The 25756-nt window shown below is 42.9% G+C and overlaps 1 protein-coding gene across 2 annotated transcripts in view; it reads right to left on the bottom strand.

Moving 5' to 3' along the window:
* Window positions 1–11121: 11121 nt before the first annotated feature.
* HPCAL1 (hippocalcin like 1) overlaps window positions 11122–25756 on the bottom strand; it is a 118577-nt gene continuing 103942 nt past the window's right edge. For both annotated transcript variants that reach the window (XM_032214551.1, XM_032214550.1), the window contains exons 2-4: window positions 22814–23217; window positions 20886–20991; window positions 11122–11560 (exon numbers count right to left, since the gene is read on the bottom strand). In XM_032214551.1, coding sequence (XP_032070442.1) covers window positions 11463–11560; window positions 20886–20991; window positions 22814–23191 — 582 coding nt within the window. In that variant the 5' untranslated portion in view covers window positions 23192–23217 and the 3' untranslated portion in view covers window positions 11122–11462. The remainder of the gene's footprint in view (window positions 11561–20885; window positions 20992–22813; window positions 23218–25756) is intronic.

Here is a 25756-nt window from a genome sequence, read left to right as displayed (position 1 = left end):
TTATTATATTACCATCATCCTACCTCCACTTTTATTTGACTATGATTATTTAAACGTCCTTCATCATAAAATATACCAAGATTTAATACATAACCACATGCTGGCATTTCATTTACTTATTTATAAAATCCTCCATTAACATTATATCCTCATATCCTGTTTTAGCTAAACATCCATAATATTTAATACCGAAATTTTCTAATCCTCCATATATATAGTTTATTATCATTATCCTTTCTTTATTTAACTATATCCTATATCATAACATTTTCCCCCTATTAGTTAAATCTCAGCTGTGTCTAATTTTATTCTTTCTTATTGTTATTGTTATTAATAACCTTTATATATAGTCCATAAATATTTCTAACCTTCCCTTCACGGGTAACATTCAGTATTCATATCCAATAATGCTTCTTTTTAATATCAATATGAAGTCACCATCAGGGTGCCAAGTAACATACCCATAGGAAAGAAAACTCGGAGGTAGGCAGTTTCCTCAAAGAGCAGGTTTATTGGATGCGTCATATTGGCACAGGCTGATGATATATTCTCGTGGTTTTCACCTAATTAAAAGTGAAAGTTTACCACTTTCTCAAGACAGTCAGTCACATGGTCCAATCAGGATACTGTCCAGTTGCTAAGATGACTCCAGTCCCCTCCTTCCGTGCACTTGCAGGAATGTCCTTGGTTCCCAAGAGAAAATATTTTGTTTTGACTACAACACCCCAACTATCTCTATTCTCCCCTCCCTATGAAGGCCATCTCAAAATGGCTTCAGTCAGGCCAGCTTCAGGGTTGACACTCACAAGAAGGGTTCAGGTGTTCATTTGACATGAGCTATCATTAGTAAGCTGGCGGTACTCAATTTTACATCATCCCGGCCTAACTGGAGAGGCTATCCCAACCCTAAGTCTGGAGGCACTGAGGTTCTGTAACATTCCAGAGGCCCCCTGTTTCCATGGCAGTTCCATTGTGCTGCCAGCTGGTAAGCCAGGTGACGAACACCATAGGGATGCTACTGTATTGTGTAGGGTACACTAACAAAATCTTTAAAGCTTAAAAAGTTCCCCTTTAAAAGGCAAGAAAGGAAATCAGTCAGTTTTAATGTTTTAAATAACTTCATCATTTTATCAGAATATTACCCCCACAGATCCGGACCCTGCCCACTCTCATGGCCTTCCGAAAGGCTATCAAAACCTGGCTATTCCGGCAGGCCTGGGGCTGTTGACCTCATGACTGAGGTCCAGCCCCGACCAGATTGAGTGCATGATGTGGTTTTTAATCCGAGCTGAGGTGGCGCAGTGGTTAAATGCAGCACTGCAGGCTACTTCAGCTGACTGCAGTTCTGCAGTTCGGCTGTTCAAATCTCACTGGCTCAGGGTTGACTCAGCCTTCCGAGGTGGGTAAAATGAGGACCCAGATCGTTGTTGGGGGCAATATGCTGACTCTGTAAACCGCTTAGAAAGGGCTGAAAGCCCTATGAAGCGGTATATAAGTCTAATTGCTATTGCTATTTTCTCTGTCTTTTTTAATTTTTTAAACTGTGTTTTCTGTAAGCCGCCCGGAGTCCTTCGGGATTGGGCGGCCTATAAATGTATTAAATACTAATACTATTAAATACTGTTGGATGATTTAGAAATACAGTGTGTTAAAATTGTACATTGATAGAAAGCCCTCTCTTTCTACAAACAAAGTTTAAATTATATTGGAAGTTTGGTTGTTCAAAACACACATTGGCCTTCCTGACTAGTCTGTGCTGGGGCAATCTATCTAGCTAGGACTGTAGTTGTATCACCCTTGGTGATTTGCAACTGAATGTGTGACTTACCTCAATTGCAAGGCGGGGTTTTTGTTCTGGTGGTTTTTTTTTAGGATGGCTCATACATAGGCAAATTCCTCATATCGTAATCACCGATTATGAGTACGCAAGAGTGCATTCGTCTGTAGCTGTTTGCTTGGCTGTACTGTATGGACTGACGTCTTCCATTACTTAAGTATTTTGCAAACATAGTCCCTACATAGTTTGATAGCTGGGAAAAATGCAAGGCATGAAGAAAAGGATTCCAATCCACTGACTTTCTGTCTTCCTCTTTTTCCCCCCATGAAATACATTCTTAACAGACAGATAAGAATTTAATAATCCACAATCTCCAAGGAATTAAAATAGGAAAGTGGTGGTTGATGGAAAGGGTGATTACAAAGTCTTAAAGGTCCATTGAGACAGTAGTGGTAGCGGTTTTGATATGAGATCTTGAAGCTGAGCAGATTAATTTTCCATGCACTTATTAGCATTCCATGAAAATATACTAGGATGTTTCTTGGCTAAGCCATCACTATCAGTACATAGCTGGGAGAATCATTTTACCAGTCACACTATGAGCTCAGTTCTGTTCTTAAATAAGTTAACAGGCAATATTTATTTATTTTTCCATAAAAGTTTTTTAAACATCCAGGGTGGCAAAATTCCAGGTGCGTGCCATTCCACCTGGTTCGATACCTAATGACCGTGACCCGTCAAATGCGCGCCCGACAAAACTGCGCCGACAAAACCGTGTCGAGAAAGGAGCGAAGTCGAAATTGCGCCCACAGAAGCGCGCCGATAAATGCGCACCGATGAAAGCGCACTATCAACAAACCACGCAAAAACAAGGTAAAAACTCTAAGGGTTAGGTTTAGGGTTATTACCTTGTTTTCGCGTGTTTTGTTGATAGCGTGCTTTCATCGGCGCGCATTTATCGGTGCGCTTCTGTGGGTGCGATTTCGAATTCGCTCTTTTCTCGCCGCGGTTTTGTTGGCGTGCTTTTGTTGAGCGTGCATTTGTCAGTGAACCTCTAATGACTGCATAGTCAAAGGCATAGTCTTGTGATAACAGACGGTATGATAGCATACTATTTCAAATATATTAACACCTTTAGAAGGGTATCAGATCCAAGGTGCAAGAATCCAGGTGACCATTAGATGGCAGGAAATAGTCTTCTACCTCTTTACTTCTCTTGATGAATGTTTTTTTTAATTAATGTACACTGAGAGCTTATGCACTGAAGACAAATTCCTTGTGTGTCCATCACACTTTGCCAATAAAGAATTCTATTCTATTCTATTCTATTCTATTTTATTCTATTCTAATTCTAATACTATCCTGCCATCTAATGGTCATGTAGATTTTCTGTATTCCAGACCTGGAGAATCTATCTTTGGGATCTGAACTGGTATAAATCTTTAACAAAAACAGTCTAAAATATATTTGAAAAAAGAATAGAAAATTGATAACATCTTTAAATTGAATTTATCTCCTCCTTGCTAGGCTAACTTTAAACAATTTATATCATTCCTGTTCTTAATCATAAGCTATCTGGAATTTCTTAGTCCCATATTTATTTTGTATATAATCGATCCATTTTTTTCAGTCTCATTTATATCTCTCGTTTGAGTAGTTCTTAAGATATGCAGATATTTTAGCCATCTCGCCTAAATTTGTGACTTTCAATGTCCATTCTTGAATTGTAGGCAAATCTTCCTTCTTCCAGTATTGTGCCACCAACAATCTAGCTGCAGTTATTAAGTGCAAAATCAAATTAATCTCTACAGCTGTACAATCAGTAATTATACCTAACAAAAATAACTGAGGGGTAAACTTTATCCTTTTTTAAAGAACATTTTGCATAATCCACCATATTTTTATCCAAAATGCCTTAACCTTTATGCAAGTCCACCATATATGAAAATATGTAGTGTCGAGAGAATCACATCTCCAGCATTTGGGTTGTAAGTTCAGATACATAGAAGCCAACTTTTTAGGATCCAAATGCCATCTATAAAACATCTTGTAAAAGTTTTCTCTCAAGTTTTGGGCTTGTGTAAATTTTACATTTGTTACCAAAATCCTTTCTCATGTATCCAACATTATTGGTTCTTCAATATTTTGAGCCCACTTTATCATGGGATCTGAACTGATGTGACATTTCACAGCAGAAACTTTTTCATTTTCCGGGTGACAAAAGAGATAAATTAACAACTGAAAATGTTTGGGTTACTATAATCCTGTGACATCTGGTGGATCAAAGGGAGATTAGTGTGCATCGAATTTCTGAAGATATAAACCACGCTCCAGCCACAGGAGAGATCGAATTCTATTCTTTAACTCCCAATGCTTCTTTTATGAGTTCAGATAGCTGCTATATTAGACAATCACAAATCAAGGCCGTACATCCAACAGGTTTGAAGAAGTTTGCATCCAAACTCTCCAAAGAGTTGGGAAAGTCTTTATATCAGATTCAGAAATATCTCTGTCTAAACTTCCAGCTTATTACTCATTTTAGCAAGGTATTAAAAGTGCATCATAAAACTCAAGTTTGAAGGATCACATAGATATATTACAACTTGCTTGAGACGGAGTTTGGGTTCAGCTTTAGTTATTCTAATTTAACCCTGAACTGTTATTGGTGCTTGAGAAGGAGGAAACAGCCTTGCTAAATGATCTGGATCTCTTAGCGTTTTTTTTTAATGTGATGACCCATAATGTCTGAATTACATTGCCACTATAAGGGTTGTGGTGATACTGTTTTGAGGTGGCAGTCACTGAATCTGAAAGCTGCTGGATCTCCGAGAATGTTATTGGGAGGCTATTGCTTCAATTTGAGAACTTCATATTATGTTATTTTGTGTATGAAAGAGCAAGAACAGGAGAAGGAGGAAGTGGGAATGAGAGAGGGAGAGGGGGAGAGATTATGCTTTCAACATCTATATAAGCATACAGTACTGAGCGAAATCAGAGACAGGTTTTATTAAGCTGATTTAATGCCCAACTCTCTTCGTTCCATCAAAGACAGTGGATTAAAATCTAAAAATCAGATAAGCACATGCTTAACCTGGGCAATATAAATGTTTGGGAATATGTTTGTTTCTAGAATAGTTTCATGGCCTGTTGTGGGTAACACTGTGGTCTTCTCGTTGGTGCTCAGGTGGCACTTAAGGGGTTTTTATCAACTACCTTTCCCGTAACCCAGAGAAAAAGCATTGTGTTCTGAGGTGGTGCAGTGGTTAAATGCAGCACTGCAGGCTACTTCAGCTGACTGCAGTTCAGCAGTTCGGCTGTTCAAATCTCACCGGCTCAGGGTTGACTCAGCCTTCCATCCTTCCGAGGTGGGTAAAATGAGGACCCAGATTGTTGGGGGCAATATGCTAACTCTGTAAACTGCTTAGAGAGGGCTGAAAGCCCTATGAAGCGGTATATAAGTCTAACTGCTATTGCTATTGCTACTGCTATTCTGGGTAGCATTGTCTGCATTAAGCTACTCCAATGGTGCTTTAATTGAAGATGCCTTTGAAATATGTGGAGAATCTAAGATTGGTTCCCATAGTATCACCAGAACATTTACTTCTATTTATTGTAAACGGCAAAAAATACCATTTTTTTCAGCACCCGGAGCCATGTAAACAAAATGTGGATGCTTGACAACCGACTGCAGAGACGCCGATTCAAGAATTGCAGCCCCCCCCCCCCCCAAATACAGGGTTTGCTTCCACATGGTCTCAATGTAGAAAGGCCGCAGGGCAGATTGCCTGCTTCCCAAATCTACAGAACAGGTAAGTTGACCGTGGAGTGATGGAGGGGGGTGAGAGTGTGAGACGCTTCATGGTGGGAAGCAGGCTCAAGGGTTGTGGGGACCCGTGACCCGTCAAAACCGCGCTCGACTAAGCCGCGCCCGATTGAACCGCGTCGCTGACGTCATCAACAGGGCGACAACAGCGAGAGCGGAGAAAGAAGGGCGCTTTAAATAGCGCTTTGAAAGCAAGCCGATTCAACTTAAGGTAAGGGTTAGGTTTAGGGTTAGCTTTAGGGTTAGGTTAAGGGTTAGGTTTAGGGTTAAGTTAAGGGTTAGGTTTAGGGTTAGGTTAAGGGTTAGGTTTAGGTTAAGAGTTAGGGTTAGGTTTAGGGTTAAGGGTTAGGGTTAGGTTTAGGGTTAGGTTAAGGGTTAGGATTAGGTTTAGGGTTAGGTTAAGGGTTAGGTTTAGGGTTAGCTTTAGGGTTAGGTTAAGGGTTAGGGTTAGGGTTAGGTTTAGGGTTAGGTTAAGGGTTAGGGTTAGGGTTAGGTTAAGGGTTAGGTTTAGGGTTAGGTTTAGGATTAGGTTTAGGGGGGTTAGGTTTAGGGGTTAATTTTAGGTTTAGCGTTTACAGCGTGTTTCTGTCTCCGCGCTGTTGTCGCCCTCTTGATGACGTCAGCTACGCGGTTTCGTCGAGCGTGGTTTAGTCGAACGTGGTTTTGTGGTGGAACCGTGGGGACCTACTGGGTAGGAAATTGAGTGTTTCTGGAGTGGAGGGGGAGGGCTTGGGAGGCCTGGGCCAGGGCATGTGTGAGATGGGAAGGTGTGGCGGTGTGAACCTGGGCCTGCGTTAGGTCTCCCAAGGCCTCCCCCACTCAGAGACACTTAACAGTTGCAACAGGGAGCACAGGAGTTGTGGTCATTAAGTATGGCAACCACGTGGATACAACTGTAATGGACAGGTTCCATTACTCTTTTAAGTCGAGGTCTTCCTGCACTTCATTGCTTTAGCAAGTCAAACCATAGTACCATTAAAAAAAAGCAGGGCAAATCAAATCCCCATCATTCAGATGAACGGGTCTTAGGCCACTCCCATATTTGCTTACCCCAAAGACTTCGTTAAATTGGACTTAGAGGTAGATAGCAATAGCGCTTAACTTATATACCGCTTTGTAGTGCTTTACAGCTCTCTCTAAGCGGTTTACAGAGTCAGCCTATTGCCCCCCCCAACAATTTAGCTCCTCATTTTACCCACCTCGGAAGGATGGAAGGCTGAGTCACCCGTGAGCCTGGTGAGAATCGAACCGCCAAATTGCAGGCAGCCGGCAGGCAGGAATAGCCTGCAGTGCTGCATTCTAACTGTGATGCCATCACGGCTCATGCTAATCGGATGCTAATAATATATTCTTGCCTCCAATTTTGTCTTAATTAAAAATGAGGAAATGCAATATTTACTTCATTCAAAAACCAAGCAGGGTGGGGGAAAGACATGTTTTCCAAGTCACCCCCCCTCCCCCAATATACTCTCATATTAGACAATATTGTGATTTTTATGGCTCTGGGTCTCCTACTAACAGAAGTTCCTTCTGTTAAATTGTGGGCTCCTGATGTCAGCTATTGACCAGTAGTGGGCGCTATGCTAGTTTCATCCTTATTGGAATTTTCTTAGTGTAGGTTTCTTCCACATAAACGCTCTATGTTCGAGCATTTAACAAGATTTGAATCCACAGGTACGACAGTGTCTCCTACAGGTCAGTGGCCAGTATAGCATCTAAATTACATGTTTCATAAACTCACAGCTGACCTCAAAGATAATGCTTTCAAGTCTGGTTGCAAAACACAAGGACTTACATAAGTGCTGTTGTACATGCATGCACACACACACACACAAACACTTCTGTGATTCTAAGTGCTAATTTTTCAGAAAATACTGCTTTCAGCAGACAGCAGAAAGATGTCTCTTTATGGGAAGGGGGAGGGCCAGTTTTCTTCCCTTTCCAGCCTCCTCCTCCTCCTCCTCCTCCTCCTCCTCCTCCTCCTCCTCCTCCCAGGCTTTCCAGAACAGATTTTGGAGCTGTAGAATTGAATGCATGTCAAAAGGAATGAAGGGTTCAACAGGTGTAAAAGTTGACTCAACCCAAATCTTCTGCGGATGAATGAAGCCTCTTTCATCCATGCAAACTTTGGCTGAGTCCCATTCAAACTACTTCAAATTCCATCATGCTAAACTAAAGATTAGCATGACGGAAATTTCAGCACGCTGTATACTCTACACAAAACTCAAAGGTTTGAAGTTGTTGATAGAAAGGGTACCTCAAAGGAGCATGGAAATGACGTCAACAGCCAATAATAACCCGCTTCAGCTAATACAGGCACAAGTTTAGACAAATTTTACCTCAAGGATGGGTTCCGGCTTTTGCTACTGCCGGTTCGCTCAGGGATGTGCTTCGGGCACGCGCATGCTTGATGCGTGCTACATGCATGCACAGTGTTTAAAAAATGTGCTGCCTATGGCGCCAATAGAACCGGTTCGGAGGCGCGGCAGGCTGAGTTACTACCTACTCAGCCAATAGGAACCCACCTCTGGTTTACCTGGAAGAAAGCGCATGTATTTTTACGTCACTCTTGGCTGACCTTGATCTCATCCATGTTGTTTTCCTGGCAATGCTATGGAAACAGTTCTTGTTCTTCTATCGGTGTTTCAGGCTGCATTGAGAATTTATTTGATTTTTTTTTTTAAAAAAATTAACCTTTATTATTTTAAAAAATAACTCAATGCGATGAACATGCCTAATTCTCCTCCCTTCTCCTATCTTCCCCACAACAACTCTGCAGAGTGGATTGAGCTGAGAGAGGGAGGACTGGCGCAAACTGGTTTTCATGCCTCATGGAAAATCCAGAGGGCAATGACAAATCGCTTCCATACTATACTGCCAAAAGGCTCGACTGCTGTAACGCGCTCTACATGGGGCTGCCCCTGAAGAGTGTTTGGAGACTACATTTGGTCCAGAATGCAGCCGCGCGAGCGATACTGGGTGTACCTAGGCACACCCATGTTACACCTATCCTCCGTGAGCTGCACTGGCTTTCCATTGGTCTCCGGACACGCTTCAAGGTGCTGGTTATTACCTATAAAGCCCTACATAGCCTAGGACCTGGCGTGGCACGACAAAACCGCGCTCGACTAAACCGTGCCCTATTAAACCGCGTCGCTGATGTCATCAACAGGGCGACAACAGCGAGCGCGGAGAAAGAAGGGCGCTTTAAATAGCACTTTGAAAAGCCAATTCAACTTAAGGTAAGGGTTAGGTTTAGGGTTAGGTTTAGAGTTAGGTTAAGGGTTAGGTTTAGGGTTAGGTTTAGGGTTAGGTTAAGGGTTAGGTTTAGGGTTAGGTTAAGGGTTAGGTTTAGGGTTAGGTTTAGGATTAGGTTTAGGGGGGTTAGGTTTAGGGGTTAATTTTAGGTTTAGCGTTTACAGCGTGCTTCTGTCTCCGCGCTGTTGTCGCCCTGTGATGACGTCAGCTACGCGGTTTCATCGAGCGCGCTTTAGTCGAACGCGGTTTTGTGGTGGAACCAGGACCTGGATATCTCCGTGACCGCCTCCTGCAACATAGCTCCCAGCGTCCAATAAGATCGCACAGGGCGGGCCTTCTCCGGGTACCGTCGGCTACCCAATGCCATCTGGCGGTTCCTCGGGGGAGAGCCTTCTCTGTTGCTGCCCCGGCCCTTTGGAACGATCTACCCCCTGAGATCCGGACCCTCCCCACTCTCTTGGCCTTCTGTAAGTCTGTTAAGACCTGGCTGTTCCGGCAGGCCTGGGGCTGTTGATCTTGACTGAACTTCAGCCCCATTACAACTGAGTGCATGTTGTGTTTCTGTTTTTAAGTCGTTCTGTCTTGTGTTTTAATCTTTTTTAATCTTTTTAAAATTGCTTTTATGTAAGTCCTTCGGGATTGGGCGGCATACAAATCTATTAAAATTACAAATTACAAAATGAAATACATCAATGTGTCCGTTTAGTCACCAGTAGTTGGAACTCCACCCAATGAAACCTTTATCTTTATTTTAAAGTGAAGTATTGTAACCCTCGGACCACAGCCGTAACACTTTTCAAGCTGAATGAAAGGAGGACATTTTTAAGGATGAGATCTGAATTCTCAGGAGTTGGCTTTGTGCTGTTCATTCTTATTTAGTGGGTTTTACCCTACACCCATAGTACAAAGCTTCACTGCCAGTACTATCTTTTGCCTTATTCCAATTCCTATAATGTATCTATGTCAGGATATGTAATGTTGTTTTATATTAAAAAAAAAATCCGTTTCACAAAAATAAGAGAACTTCTAGCTATATTTCTGAATAAAAATAATATTGCTGATCTGGGCTGATGTTCATTTAAAATTCTTTTTGATCACAAAACGAAAATACTCCCGTGGTTTACATATGCAAAGCTTTTGTGGCCAGTTGGGGAACAATGTTTCTGTTCGAAAAATCTGCGGAAGAATGGAGTAATATCCACTCATGTGCAATTTGTGTGAACACTTCATTTTAAACTGGCTCTTGAAATTTCCTTTCACTGTTTTTTTTGTTTTGAGAAAGACATCATGCTGTGTGCGGATTCAAGGCATCCAATAATTAAAATGTAACATAGATCAACAAGAAAATTCACCTTTATTTCAATCAGCATTTCTTGGCATTAGGCAGATATTAAATAACACTGGAATGCACAAGACTATTAAACAGAGATGGACAGCCATGAATTGGTAGGAGGATCATAGTAAATGCTTGTCAAATTACCTCACCTCACTCAAAAGCCTGTTAAAATGTTGTAGCCATTGTGAGTGGCGCTTCGCTGTGAAACACGGAAGCAGAGTGATTCCTCTTTAGTCTTCATTAAACACAGTAAATGCTGGAACAATCCACAGTAAAAATGGACAAAGTGTTTGCAACCAGTAATTAAAACAGTGATATACCCACAAACAGCTAATCATGCAGTGCCTTAATGGCAACTTGACTATGTATAAATATCATAATCCTTTTCTTAAAAAAATAATAATCATGGACAACTAGAAGAAACGAAGGATGAAGTCTACTTCATATATTAAATATGACCTAAATATTTATGTAAAATATGTGTGCGTATACACTCACACACACAAACATACACACGCATTAACTATGTATATGTATGTGTGTGTTTTATATGTGCATATCTATTTTGTTTCTTAAAAACCGCATGACTCCGGTTTTCCTCCCACTGCTTTGCAAGCGGCAAGCAATTCTCCCCATTGACACTGGAGACATGACACTTTTTTTAAAAAAAACAAAACCTGCTTAATTTATTCCACATTTCATAGTGATTTTCTGGGATATAAACTGCCTGTCATTCGTTGCTGCCGTAGCAGACAAAAATTACATACGGCAGTGGTTCCCAAACTTGGCAACTTTAAGACTTGTGGACTTCAACTCCCAGAATTCTCCACCCAGCTCTGCAGAGCTGGCTGGAGAATTCTGGGAGTTGAAGTCCAGAAGTCTTAAAGTTGCCAAGTTTGGGAACCACTGACATACGGTATCTTTTCGGCGTTACTAAAGTCATCCATTTAGGTTAACCGAGGGGAATACCATTCCCCCTCTTTTAACTTGCATGTAAACATACCTTTCGGTTACACTCAAATGTGTACGGGGAGTCCTAACAATAATGTGCAGTGAAAAAAAGAGAATTGGGATATTGGAAAGAAAAATCGTATCACAGCTGATGAGAAGAGTGAGGCTCTCTCTCTCTTTTTTTCCCCCACTTGGATACAGAGACAATCCAGCCACGGAGTTTCATCCACTAACCAACGAGGAATGGTTGAAGGCATCCATTACGAGCAAAGCTTGAACAAGCCAGTAATTTTCTTTGCAAACTGTCCAGAGTCTCATTAAAACTGACTTGCACTGCTTGGATCACACTGTAACAACCGCACAATCGAAGGATCGCTCTTGGCACCCTTTATAAACTCTTCGAGAGATAGTTTACCTTGAAGGGAACAGAGAGAGAGAGAGAGACAAAATTGTGAATCTGATCTGCCACATAGGAAATATGAAGAGCAGTCTGTTTCATTTCCAGCTGGTGTAAAAAGAACTATGCATGAGAGTTGATAGACTGCCAAAAAAGATACCCACCCTTGTTCCAAAGAACCAAACATGCTTTTTTTTTGGGGGGGGGGAGGTTAGCTGAGGAAACTCTGATATAATGTAGACTTCCGAAATACAATCAGAATAAGAACCAGACAAAATTCTCACATCCTGCTACAATTTCAAAGCTCTCAAGAAAAACGCAAAACCTTGAATGAAAATGAGATGAAAACAAATATAACTTTGGTGCTGATGTGTTGCTTCCTTTAGCTGACTTCTTGCTGAAAAATGGCAGGCGGCTGAATTTCAGGCAGACACATTTTTGAACTCAATACAATTTCCTCCCTGAGTTAGATTAAAAAACATTACAAACTTTTGATGCCAAATATTTGAAATTAAGTGAACATCACTGTTAGGAATATAATCTAACGGTTGGGTTGGCAATATATAAATCATGTAACAATGCTATACCAGTTTCTTTAAATCACACTGGGTGCCTTCAGTGGGACAATGCCGGTTGGCGACACCTAGGAGTATGGCCTTCTCTGTTGCCGCTCCGGCCCTATGGAATGAGCTGCCCCCAGAGATCCGGGCCCTGCCCACTCTCATGGCCTTTCACAAAGCCATTAAAACCTGGCTTTTCCGGCAGGCTTGGGGCTGTTGACCCCTTAATTGAGGTCCAGCCGCTTCTGATTGGGTGATTGCTGTGTTCCTTTTTAACTTTGTTGTGTCCCATTGTTTTTAATAATTCTTTAAAATCTTTTTTTCATTTCTGTAAGCCGCCCGGAGTCCTCTGGGATTGGGAGGCATAGAAATTCAATAAATGAAATGAAATGACACTGTAAAAGGTGATTGGTTGCTGTTTTCCTCAATCGGCCATAAGAGGGAGCTAGAACGACTGTTAACTCTCTGTTCGTTAGATGCTGGGCTGATTTGATCTGAGTGCCGTGAGCTATTGTAAGTTTTGCAACTGCTAGCAAACATTGAGTTCTGAACTGATTATATGATTCTGTGCTATGTTATTTGGATTATCCCTTAATTGAAAGACATTGATGACCAACTACTGCAATGTGCTCTACATGGGGCAGCCCTTGAAGAGCATTCGGAGACTTCAGCTTGTCCAGAATGCAGCCGTGCGAGCGATCGTGGGTGCACCTTGGTTCACCCACATAACACCTATCCTCCGCGAGCTGCACTGGCTGCCTATTGGTCTTCGGATACGCTTCAAGGCGCTGGTCGTCACTTATAAAGCCCTTCATGGTATTGGACCTGGGTATTTGAGAGACCACCTGCTGCCAATTACCTCCAATAGACCGATCAGATCCCATAGATTAGGCCTCCTCCGAATTCCATCCGCCAGCCAATGCCGACTGGTGACTACTCGGAGGAGAGCCTTCTCTGTGGCTGCTCCGACCCTCTGGAACGAGCTCCCCATGGGGATTCGAACCCTCACCACCCTCCAGGCCTTCCGCAAAGCCCTTAAAACCTGGCTGTTCCGACAGGCCTGGGGCTAAAGAGCTGTTGCCCCCGTCTCGAATGGTATGACTGCTGTGTGTTTTTAAATTATGTATTGTTATGTTTCGTTTTTTTTATTTTCTGTCTGTACCCCCTTCCCCTGATTTGAAATGTGAGCTGCCCTGAGTCCCCTTCGGGGGAAAAGGGCAGCATATAAATATAATCAAATCAAATCAAATCCTTAATTGAAAGACATTGATGACCAACTGTCTTATCCGTGTATGACGTGGACTGTTTTATGGACCCTGATACCTCTATTTCCACGAAAGTAAAAGCCTATTCCTAACAATTACAATCGAAGTTAAGTGACTTGCTTTGTGGAACTCGTCTATTACAACATATTGTTCCTCATAAAAAGCTAGGTATGGGTGGGACAAATGGCTTCCATTGCTATTAAATCAGGGCAGAATTCTGTATTATGAAAAACGTGAGAATGCCACTGGAAGACAAACGTTTTTCAATCTTCACTCATTCTGAGGCAACATGTAGAACTCATTTTCTTTGATACGTTGTGAGTTTATTGATCAAGATTCTGAATTACTTGTTCAAAGTCTTTGGCTCCCATTGGAAAGACCGACAATGGAGGAATGTAACAAGCCCCTACCTTCTCTGTGAAATACTCTGCCCTAAGGTATTATTCTTTTTCATTTCCTAATTTCTTAGATGGGCAAAGAGAAGGAAGCAGACGAATGTGATGTATTTCTAGGATAATTTGGCCAAGTCACAATAAGCTTTTATAAACAGTTTATTTGAGGAGACCATCTCTGCTTGAATAGCAATAGCAATGGCAGTTAGACTTATATACCGCTTCATAGGGCTTTCAGCCCTCTCTAAGCGGTTTACAGAGTCAGCATATTGCCCCCAACAACAATCTGGGTCCTCATTTCACCCACCTCGGAAGGATGGAAGGCTGAGTCAACCTTGAGCCGGTGAGATTAGAACCGCTGAACTGCAGTCAGCTGAAGTGGCCTGCAGTACTGCACCCTAACCACTGCGCCACCTAAATTCTCTAGGCCGGAAAGTGTAACAATGCAAGGGTGCAAGATAGCTCTCAAATTAAAACTTTATTGGAGGCCATCGCAGTGGTGATGATCATAAAACAGCCTTAAACTTTTTACAAACTTTTTTGCGGTGATCATTAAAACAATCACTGAGATAGTTAAGCAAGCAGTATGGTTGTTAAGCATTGGTTTGCTCTGGTTAAGCATTGGTTTGCTATAGGCATAGTTTTGCCAAAAACCGAAAGCAAAATTGTTATCAATCACGGTCACATGACAATGGGACAATGCAATTGTAGCCTGTTTGCCAACTGTCCAAAGCACGGTCCCATGACTGGAGGTGGGTGACCATTGGAACTTCAAATCTGGATCCTAACTACTTGCTAGGTGGTTCCACCACAAATGCGTGAACGACAAAAGCACGCCTGACTAAACCGTGGTGACAAAACCGCGGTGACAAAACCGCGCCGACGAATGAGCGCTGAAGCGCGCAGACAACAGTGCGCCGACAGAAGCGCGTTGTAACCCTACCCTAAACCTAACCCTAAACCTTACCTTAACTTAAATCGCGCTGTTGTCGGCGCGCTGTTGTTGGCGCGCTTTTGACATCGCGGTTTTAGCACCGCAGTTTTGTCGGCGCACTTTTGACGTTCGTGCTTTTGTCGGGTCACGCTTGCTAGGTAGGCCCATCAAAACATCCAATGGCAGATAAGCAACTGGTTGTAAGTTAAGGACTACCTGTACTATGTTCTGGTTTTCTATTTTTTTTTCCCTACCATATTACTAGAAAACAATGATTTTCAGCGATCACATTGACTTTAATGGTTTGTGCATATTTATCCTTTTATTTAAGATCTCTCACAACTGAGTTAATTAGGAACAGGCAAGCTATTTGAGGCTTATCCCAGAGGCATTGATGTAGCCTATTTGTCTCAAAAGAGATTGTAGTTGTAAAATATGCACGCTCACAAAACCATCCCAAGAACACAAAACATCAATCATCTACTAGCTGACACTTCTGCTTCCTGGGCAATCATCCCTCACCTTTAGGAGGGAGCAACAGCTAGCAGAAGTTCTCAATGAGAACCAGATCCTCAGTCAATGACATTTCGATCGTTGTTTCCTGATAGGGAATCCAAAGCCAGCCAAAATAGCTGCTGTGATACAGATAGACCACTTCAGAATAGAATAGAGTTGGCACGGGGCGGACAGATACAGCTGTGTATCGTCTGCATACTGATGGTGTTTTATCCCGTGCCGTCGAATGATCTCACCCAGTGGCTTCATGTAGATATTAAATAGCAGGGGGGACAGGACCGAACCCTGAGGGACCCCGTATTTCAGGGCCTAGGGGTCGACCTCTCCTCCCCAACTAACACCGACTGCGACCTGTCCGAGAGGTAGGAGGAGAACCACCGAAAAACGGTGCCTCCCACCCCCACCTCTCGCAACCGTCGCAGAAGGATACCATGGTCGATGGTATCGAAGGCTGTTGAGAGGTCAAGGAGCACCAGGATGGAGGAATGACCTCCATCCCTGGCTCTCCAGAGATCATCGGTCAGTGCGACCAAAGCGGTCGCAATTCAGACTTCAGTCTGAATTAAAATCCCCCACTAGTGCTAAGGAATACCTTCTCCCCAAGATGACTATATCTAGTCTTGGCAGGAAGGTAAGGAACCTCTGGTGGTGGTAGTGGAGGTTCTCTTTGAATGGGCCGCATCTTCCTTGATTCAGCTCAGATTAATCTCAGCAAAACGTAATGATGGCTGATCAAGTTATCACCCAATGCTGTAAATAGTACTGTGAATATATATTAGCAATAGCAATAGCAGTTAGACTTATATACCGCTTCATAGAGCTTTCAGCCCTCTCTAAGCGGTTTACAGAGTCAGCATATCGCCCCCCACAGTCTGGGTCCTCATTTCACCCACCTCGGAAGGATGGAAGGCTGAGTCAACCTTGAGCCTGGTGAGATTTGAACCGCCGAACTGCAGATAGCAGTCAGCTGAAGTGGCCTGCAGTACTGCACCCTAACCACTGCGCCACCTCGGCTCCTAAATCCTTCTGGAATTAGGGTACTCTGATAGACCTCTCTTGTGAAGAATACCAATGCCTTTCCTATTTTATTGTTATTTTTATTGTACTCTCTATTAGAAGTGTACATATTTTCTCATATGTTTAGATCTTTGGACATATTTTTAGAGATCAAGTGGTTCAACAAAGTAAAAAAAAAAAACACAACAAGGTACTATTCTGTTGTTGATCTAACAACAACCACTTTCCCATTTTGATATCCCAGTGCATGTTTTAGCCCCTCTGACCCATCTTGGTAGTAACAGATTTTACTTTCCTGGGCTCCAAGATCACCGCACTGCAGCCAAGGAATTAAAAGAGGCTTGCTCCTGGGGAGGAAAGCTATGGCAAATCTAGACAGCATACTAAAAAGCAGAGACATCTCCCTGCCAACAAAAGTGCGTACAGTCAAGGCTATGGTTTTCCCAGTTGCAATGTATGACTGTGAAAGTTGGATCATAAAGAAAGCTGAGCACCAAAGAATGGAGGCCTTTGAACTATGATTCTGGAGAAGACTACTGCGAGTCCCTTGGACTGCAAGGTGATCAAACTGGTCAGTCCTAGAGGAGATCAACCCTGACTGCTCTTTAGAAGGCCAGATCCTGAAGATGAAACTCAAGTATTCTGGCCACCTAATGAGAAGGAAGGACTCAATGGAGAAGAGCCTAATGCTGGGAAAGATTGAGGGTCAAGGAAGAAAGGGACAACAGAGAATGAGGTGGCTGGATGGAGTCAGTGAAGTAGAGGGTGTGAGCTTAAATGGACTCCTGGGGATGGTAGAGGACAGGAAGGCCTGGAGGAACATTGTCCATGAGGGTCGCGATGGGTTGGGCATGACTTCGCAAATAACAACAACAACAAGCCATCTTGCAGCAGGTACCTAATACTTATTTAACTGTAGTAGTGATGTGCTCATGTCAAGAATCACCGGGAAAATAAGATGATTACACACTAAGGCAGGGAATTGGTTGCCAACAACTCCCAGCATTTTTCATCATTTGCTAGTTGGACTAAGATTAGTTGGATTAAGTATTGAAGTTAAGACTTGAAAGTGACATACCGTATTTTTCGTAGTATAAGACACACCTTTTTTCTTCTAAAAAGAGGCTGAAATTCTGGGTGCATCTTATACACCGAATACAGCATTATTTGCCTCTCGAAGCCCCACCCCCTTCACCAAAATGGCTGTGCATATCCTTATGGAAGCTTTCAGAGAGCTCCTGGGGGCTGGGGAGGGCAGAAATGAGTGAAAACAAGCTGTTTTTTGCTCAATTTTGTCTCCCCAGCCTCTAGAAGCACTCTATAAGCCTCCATAAGGATATGCATTCATTTTTTTTTGACAAAAAACGGCCCGTTTTTGTGAAAAATGGGCCATTTTTTGCTCATTCCCACCCCGACCCCCATAGGAACATTCTGCAAGCCCCCCCTCCCAAGGCTATTCATGTGTTTTGTTTGAGAAAAAAAAACGGGGCCGTTTTTGCGAAAAATGGGCCATTTTGGGGAGGTTTGCAGAGTGCAAAAACTTTTTTCTTTCTTTCAGAAAGCTGTTTAGTTAGAGGGATTGATGAGAATTACATTGGTCAAATGCTGTGCCAGCAGAAACAAAGTTTTAGGTGCTACAGGTTGTTAGCGATTTCCTTCTCCAGCACATGGATAAATACACCTGGAAACATCTATCTACCTACCTACTCTCTCTCTCTCTCCCTATCTACCTACTTTATTTCTCTCTCTCCCCCCCCCTCTACCGTGTTTCCCCGAAAATATGACCTGTCCTGAAACTAAGGCCCTTGCCACATTTTTCTGGTGGGCAAAAATATAAGCCCTCCCCCAAATAAGCCCCCTGGACAACCCCCCACTGTTGCAGCAAATTGAGGTTTGTAATCTACTTACGAAAGACCAGGACTTGATACCACGAAGGAAGAGAAACAGGTTTATTGGATGCATCGAGTTCAACGTGTTCACACACCAAAATCTGAACTGCCTGGGCTCTGCCCAGGATCCTACTTTTATGCCGTGTTCCACACGGTGCATTCTCAAGGCGTTTCCATACATGAGACAAGCATGACATTTCAAAAGGGGAAGTTCACTTTGGAATGTTACAGCAAAGTACATAGGAGAAATATAAAAAAGAGAAGTTCCTATTTCATCTTAAGCTGTCAGCAGCTTTTACCTCTGTCCTATCTCTCACCCACGTCTGGCTTCCTGTGCCTCCACTTTACAGGGTCTTGCCACACAGTTCAGCCCTATTTGTAATACTTATGAGGAAGTTGGGGAGAAGGTTCACTGCAGCTAAAAGTCAACTTTGGGACTCCAGGGCACTAGAATGAAAAGCCAAACTAAAATGAATTTATAAGGTCCATTCTATTAAGACCACCTAACCTGGCCAGCCACTGGTGGGTTTACCTGTGCAACCCATGCTGCATCACCACCTCCAGCCAGGCAGAGCGCCACTCACCAACCTAGTGGTATCCCAAATGTGCCAAGCCATGGGAACTGGGGGGGGGGGCAAAGGTGATCACGTTGCTTGGCGCCTTCGGGATACCCTAGGTTGGTGAGCAGCGCTGTGCCCAGCTGAAGAGGGGGGGGTTATACAGGCATATGCTGTATGGTTGTGAGTTGGCTGCCATCGGAGCATACTCCCAGAGCGTACAACCATAGAGTGTAGCCCAGAGCGGCCACTGCAGGAAAACTCGGTTTGGAAGCCAACGAAAAAGCCATGCTGGGATGGTGGCGGCAGTGGCGGCAGCGGAGGTGCTCTGGTTCTGCGTGGAGAGCTGGGCCAGGGCATTGTGAGGCTGGGAGGCGTGCGAGTGGGAGCGGAACAGCCGCTCGCGTAACCCGCCTCTCCAGCCGTGCAGAGCGCCATTCACTGGCATTTCGAAGGCGCCAAACTGCGAGAGCCGGACGGTGGTGAACAGGCACTCAGGTGGCTTGGTGATACCCCTTGGTCAGTGAATGGCCCTGTGCCCGGCTGGAAAGGGGGTTTGCCGGGTGGCTGCTTGTGAGCGTGGTCGCTTCATGGCTGCTGTGCTGCGCTGCTGCAACAGCACAACACAGCCGTTCGCCCCTGAGGCTGTGCCGGGCTCTTTGGGAGGCCGCTTGCAAGAGAGCAGCCGCCCGGCAACCCCAAAACAATATTAAGACCCTGTCTTATTTTCAGGGAAACATGGTATCTACCTATATACCTACCTACCTACTCTCTCTCTTTCTCCCCCGATCTATCTACTGTATTTCTTTCTATTTTTCTCTCTCTATCCCTCTACCTACCAACCTACCTACTCTCTCTCCCTCTCTCCCTCTCTATCTATCTACTGTATTTCTCTCTCTATCTCTCTCTATTTCTCTCTCTCTCCCTCTACCTACCAACCTACCTACTCTCTCTCCCTCCCTCCCTCCCTATCTATCTACTGTATTTCTCTCTCTATCTCTCTCTATTTCTCTCTCTCTATCCCTCTACCTATCTACCTACCTACTCTCTCTCTCCCTACCTACTGTATTTCTCTCTCTCTCTCTATCCCTCTATCTACCTACCTACTTTTTTTAAAAAAAATTGCCTCTTCAAAATCTGGGTGTGTCTTATACTCCGGTGCGTCTTATACTCCGAAAAATACGGCAACTTCACCTTTGTTTCAGAGGGTATTGGACCACAATGGCGATAGGTTGCTTCAAAGAACTCATTTCTTGTTATACTTTGATATATTAGTATCTTCTGAATCATCATTGGCTGAGGAAATAGTGCCCCAAACCACGCACCCCCCCTTACCAGTTCATAATAAGGTACTTCATTTTAATATATTTCCATGGAAATAGACACATGTCCTGCTAGCAAGCAATAACCAAGGAAACATTTCTACTTTGACCCACTACTAAAAAACAGCAGGAACCTGTTTCAACACTAATGACTTCATTAAGTAGCTTCCGCACTACAAAGAACCTTAACTTTCCTTTTTCTTCTCTCCCTCCTAACCTTGATGGATCAAAGGTTCTGAAGCAAGATACTGGTTCCAAAGGCAACCTCTACAGCATTTTCTTGTTGCAAAATGCAGTAGATAAAAAGGAGAAATGCTATCTTTGCTTTTAGCAATTTAGCTGGAGGAACAGAGATAACGGTTGCCAATCTGAAGTAACATGGTCATCTACAATTTTAATAGCTCTTTGAAATTCTAATGGACTTTGTTCAAAATTTGTGCAAATCAATGTCTCCTTCCCATTTGTGGAGTTAAAAAAGGGGTTAGCAGCTAGAACGAGCTGTACAAATTAGAATAAATGTAGTACTTTTCAATAATTCATTTCTGTTGCAAAACATTTATCTGCAAAGTTTTTATATGGCTCGGCAGAGACTGTCAGTGGAAGAGAAAAAGAGAATGCAAGAGAGAAAAGGTTAATCTCCGGAAAATAAGTGTGCACAGAGATGAGTTTATAAAGAAGGGAAGACTTAATGGTCTGGTTTTAGGACCTGATACTTTATAATTTTTTTTTTTTTTTAATGGACAGGTAAAGACTCTTGGACTTAAAAAAAATGCAACAATTTCTCCCTGTGCAGATTTCTTGATTCTAGATTAAACAGTGTTAAACAGATGTCTACTACCATTGCCCCTATTTTTGGTAAGCACATCACAAAAGTTTATTGCAGAAACCTACCATCATTATTGGTATCCATCTGTCTGAAGATTTTATCTGTTCGTTTCTCTGGAGTCGATTCATCCTCTGGCATTTTCATGACTGAAGACACCATTTTATAGATTGCCTTTATAGGGACAGCAATACATATAAGAAAATAGGTTAACATATTTTTTTGGGGGGGAAATCCAAACTTAAAAAAACAAAATAAAACAAAACTGAGGCCATTACAGTGAAATATATTAAAACGTACAAAAACAAATACTGAAGGAACCCTCAAAAAGTTGTGCATTTTTTAAAAAAAATTCCTGCGCTGTGATTTGCATCTAATATATTCCCATATTCTGCATGTATTGATTTATATATGAAGCAGAGGTGCGTTTCAACCGGTTCGCGGCGGTCCCCGCGAACCGATTGGTCGGTGAACCCGGAAGTAAGTAACTTCCGGGAACGCCGAAGGGCCCACCCACCCACCCACGCTCCTTACCGGTCTTTGAAGAGCCGAGGTGGAGCAGTGGTTAGAGTGAAGCACTGCAGGCTACTTCAGCTGACTGCAGTTTGGCTGTTCAAATCTCACTGGCTCAAGGTTGACTCAGCCTTCCATCCTTCCGAGGTGGGTAAAATGAGGACCCGGATTGTTGTTGGGGGCAATATGCTGACTCTGTAAACCACTTAGAGAGGGCTGAAAGCCCTATGAAGAGGTATATAAGTCTAACTGCTATTGCTATTGCTATTCTGCGCTTCCACGCAGGAGCATGGCACATACAGCGCGAGCAGCTGGAGCATCACGCAGGAGCTAAGATGCATGCGTGAACTGCATGTGTGCACGAGGACGGCGTACTGGTTGGAACGGGATGAGCACCACTGATATGAAGTATTTACTTATTAAGGAGAACAGATGCACACTCTTCATTGGTATTCTGTGTAAACAAATTCATTTCTGTTTTTCAAGCAGCTTCCATGTCCTTTCTTCCGTAGCTGAGTTGCCCTTCTGAATTATAATTTTAATGTAAACTATAGGAGGTGGCGAGGAGGAGCCCGAAAGCGGGATCAAACATGTCATAAGTTTGGAGTCGCTACATTCCCACAAGAGACCGAAGTCCAGCCTCCCCCATAAGTTTGTTGACTCTTATATAGTGCTGATTTGCTGTGAACATTAGTAGATCAGATTCTTGTATATAGGTAGCCTAAAATGAAGATTTTGAAGTTAATTCCTGTTTCTGGCTATTTGTGCCTGTCACCAAAGGCCGTCAAATCATTTGCACATTTCTATTTTCCTCCTTTGCTACAATTATTCCTGAAAAAGCTTATCCTTCAACTATGTATTTAAATAGATTCCACCATTCTCATTCATTCTTGGTTTGCTAAATGCCTCTATCACTTTTTCTGCCTTCATGCCATCTAATAATAATGTTTGCCCCTCTGGACTGCATTCAATCAAATTATTACACTATTTTCTCCAAAGTTCACCCTTTCTTTTTCTATTATTATTTATTTATTTATTTATTTATTTATTTATTTATTTTATTAATTAATTAATTAGACTTATATACTGCTTCATAGGGCTTTCAGCCCTCTCTAAGCGGTTTACAAATTTTTTAGCAAATTGATTCAGCAACTTGCCCCCATAGTCCTCATTTCACCCACCTCGGAAGGATGGAAGGCTGAGTCGACCTTGAGCCGGTGAGATTTGAACAGCCGAACTACAGAACTGCAGTCAGCTGAAGTAGCCTGCAGTGCTGCATTTAACCACTGCGCTACCTCGGCTCTATGGGGTGGGAATGGAGATTTTGCAGTAGCCTTCCCCAGCCATGCCCACCAAGCCACGCCACGCCCACCAAGCCACGCCCACAGAACCAGTAGTAAAAGAAACTGAATTTCACCACTGACTAAATCGCCTTAACATTTAATTAGATGCTTTAATATGTTTTGGTTTTTCTTTTACTTACCTGCACTATTTCAAGCATTTCAGCACGGCTAATGTAACCATTGCCATCGAGATCATACATGCTAAATGCCCATTTCAGCTTCTGTTCAAGCTTTCCTCGAGATGTAACGCTTAGCGCAATTATAAATTCCCGAAAGTCTATCGTCCCATCTCCATTGGTGTCAAAGGTACGGAACACGTGCTCTGCAAATTTTGAGGCGTCCCCATACGGGAAGAAATTCGCATAGATCTTCTTGAATTCATCAACAGTCAAATGGCCAGTGGGGCAATCTTTTAGGAAGCCTTTGTACCACTCTTGAAGCTCATGATCTGTGAATTCCGTGTTTTCTCGGAGATCCTGGAGCACTTCAGGCCTCAATTTACTGTTCTGTTTCCCCATTTCTGTTCCTGGTTATTTCCTAAGAGCTGAAAACAAGGCAAACAATTAGTTCATTCTTCTCACAGATGACATTCAAAATGTAGCTCTATTAAGCGTGTACACAGCAGAAGGGATGAAATGGGTTCCTTATAGTAGTCAGGATTTCCAAGCCTGATGCTTATTTTAAATAAATTGGATGGATAAATGATTTCTTCAGATGGAATACTATACATTTCTTTCTCCGCATTGTTGTAGAGAAGGTTATTACAGATACAGCGATTGTGGGCGCACCTCGGTACACCCACGTTACACCTATCCTCCGCGAGCTGCACTGGCTACCGATCGGTCTCCGGATACGCTACAAAGTGCTAGTCGTAACTTATAAAGCCCTTCAGGGTATTGGACCTGGGTACTTGAGAGACCGCCTGCTGCCAATTACCTCCCAAAGACCCGTCAGATCTCACAGGGTCAGCCTCCTCCGGGTTCCGTCCACCAGCCAATGCCATCTGGCTACTACCCGGGGGAGGGCCTTCTCTGTAGCAGCTCCGGCCCTTTGGAACGAACTCCCCGCGGAGATCCGGACCCTCACCTCTCTCCAGGCCTTCCGGAAAGCCGTCAAAGCCTGGCTGTGCCGGCAGGCCTGGGGTTGATGAGTTCCCCTCCCCTCTCGACTGGTATGGCTGTGTGATTTTCGTGTATTTCAATTATGTGTACTGTTGTTTATGTTCCCTTTCCCCTTTGAGTTGTTCGCCGCCCTGAGTCCCTCCTGGAGAAGGGCGGCATACAAATAAACCAAAACTAAACTAAACTAAACTACGAGGGGAAGAAAGAAAGTAATACGGACCACCAGGCAAATACATTCTTGCTTTATTAGTATAGAGTTTGTAGTTTGCTTTCATAATTGGCCTTCCACCAAATAATATCGCCCTTCCACCGCAAAGGGATTCTTGATCTAGAAGAGTTTTCAGCGATGAAGAGAAGAGGCAGTTTTTGCAAATGCAGTGCAGCCTCTTTAACGTTGCCCAATCATTAACAGAAATCTCCCTTCCTAAAGCAATAAAGCAATATCAGAAAGCCTTTTCTGCAAACACAAATTGCAAATTCCATTCCAACCTTTTAGTGAAACGGCTAGAAAGGCCGTTCTGTTGCCTCTCCATTGCCAAACCCTCCGCACACATTATCCTCATGATTACAACCCCTTTGAACAGTAATTCTTCATTTCTCTACCCTAAACGCAGCCTTCGTCCGTGCCAAAAAGAAAAAAAGGAGGCTAAATGGAATTTGTACACTCTTGCTTTAATTAATTCTCATATTTCTCTCTACATAATATATTTAGAGAGGTTTATTGAGCTCGGAGGCCAAATATTCTCCTCATTTACCACTGTTTTATATAAGCATAATATTCTAGAAGCTTTGTTTCATTAGAATGTTTTTCTTGCACACAAGGCCTGAGACTGACAGTATACTGTGTTCCCCCTGTTATTTCCAGGACCAAAATGGTATCTTCTCCATTTTACCCAACACGTTCTTCCATAGTGTTCAGTGGTGGGATTCAGTCAGTTCGCACCTATTCGGGAGAACCGGTTCTTAACTTTCTAAGAGGTTCGGAGAACCGGTTGTTGGAAGAAATCTTCTTTTGGTTTTTTTTCCGCTTTACAGGGCTAATCCTGTAAGGAAGGCAGGAAGGAAACATTCTGGTGTTGTTTCTAGCCTGATCTTTATTGCCCTGCTTACAGAAACTGCCTCTGCGGTTAATCCTTATTACACTGTAACAGCTAAGGCGAAGCGCCCATTGATGTGAGTAATGTTGAGTTGGCCACGCTCACACGGTCACATGACCACTAAGCCCCGCCTACCCACCTGGTCATTAGGACAGAGAACCGGTTGTTAAATTATTTGAATCCCACCGCTGATACTCTTCTAGTTCATTATATTAAGATATTTATCAAATATTTCCCGTTGTTCTCTATTCTGCTTTAGGTAATATACCCACTTTTTTAGCCAAAGACTTTAGAAATGCTTGGAAAGTTCTTTCAAGAATTCCAAAACAAGTAAGCGAGAAAAAACAGGAAATAAAAGGAAACCTGCAAAAGCTATCAAAAGGCCACTCCCACCCCCATTTTTAATAGGGCAACTCCCTGTGCTCACTATTTCAAGCAGTTTTTTGTCTTGGAAGGTGCATTGGTGAGCCTAAAAAGCGATTTGGTTAACTAAATATAGATTTCAAAACATCACAATATTCCTACTATTAGGAAAATATAATAAAGCAGCTTGAAGAGGGAGCAGATGAACCTAGGCCAGTGTTTCTCAACCTTGGCAACTTGAAGATGTCCGGACTTCAACTCCCAGAATTCATCCCAGGACAATTTATTATGGGACGAAAGTCACGTAATATTGAAGAAACAGTGGAATAGGATCATTAAAGAAAGAATGCAAGAAAAGGAGCGGCAAAATGAAATGGGAATGACAAAAATTAAAATAAATTTAAAAATAATTTTAAATAATTAAAGGAAATTGTTGAATTGTCTCACGGCAAGTTGGTCACGGCAAGTTGACTGTGGTGAGTTGTCCCATGGCGAGTTGGCA

The sequence above is a fragment of the Thamnophis elegans genome, chromosome 3, assembly GCF_009769535.1.
Source record: "Thamnophis elegans isolate rThaEle1 chromosome 3, rThaEle1.pri, whole genome shotgun sequence".
In the NCBI taxonomy this organism is placed as follows: domain Eukaryota; kingdom Metazoa; phylum Chordata; class Lepidosauria; order Squamata; family Colubridae; genus Thamnophis; species Thamnophis elegans.
Note: the sequence above shows the minus strand (reverse complement) of the source record. Positions and strands in the feature narration are given on the sequence as shown.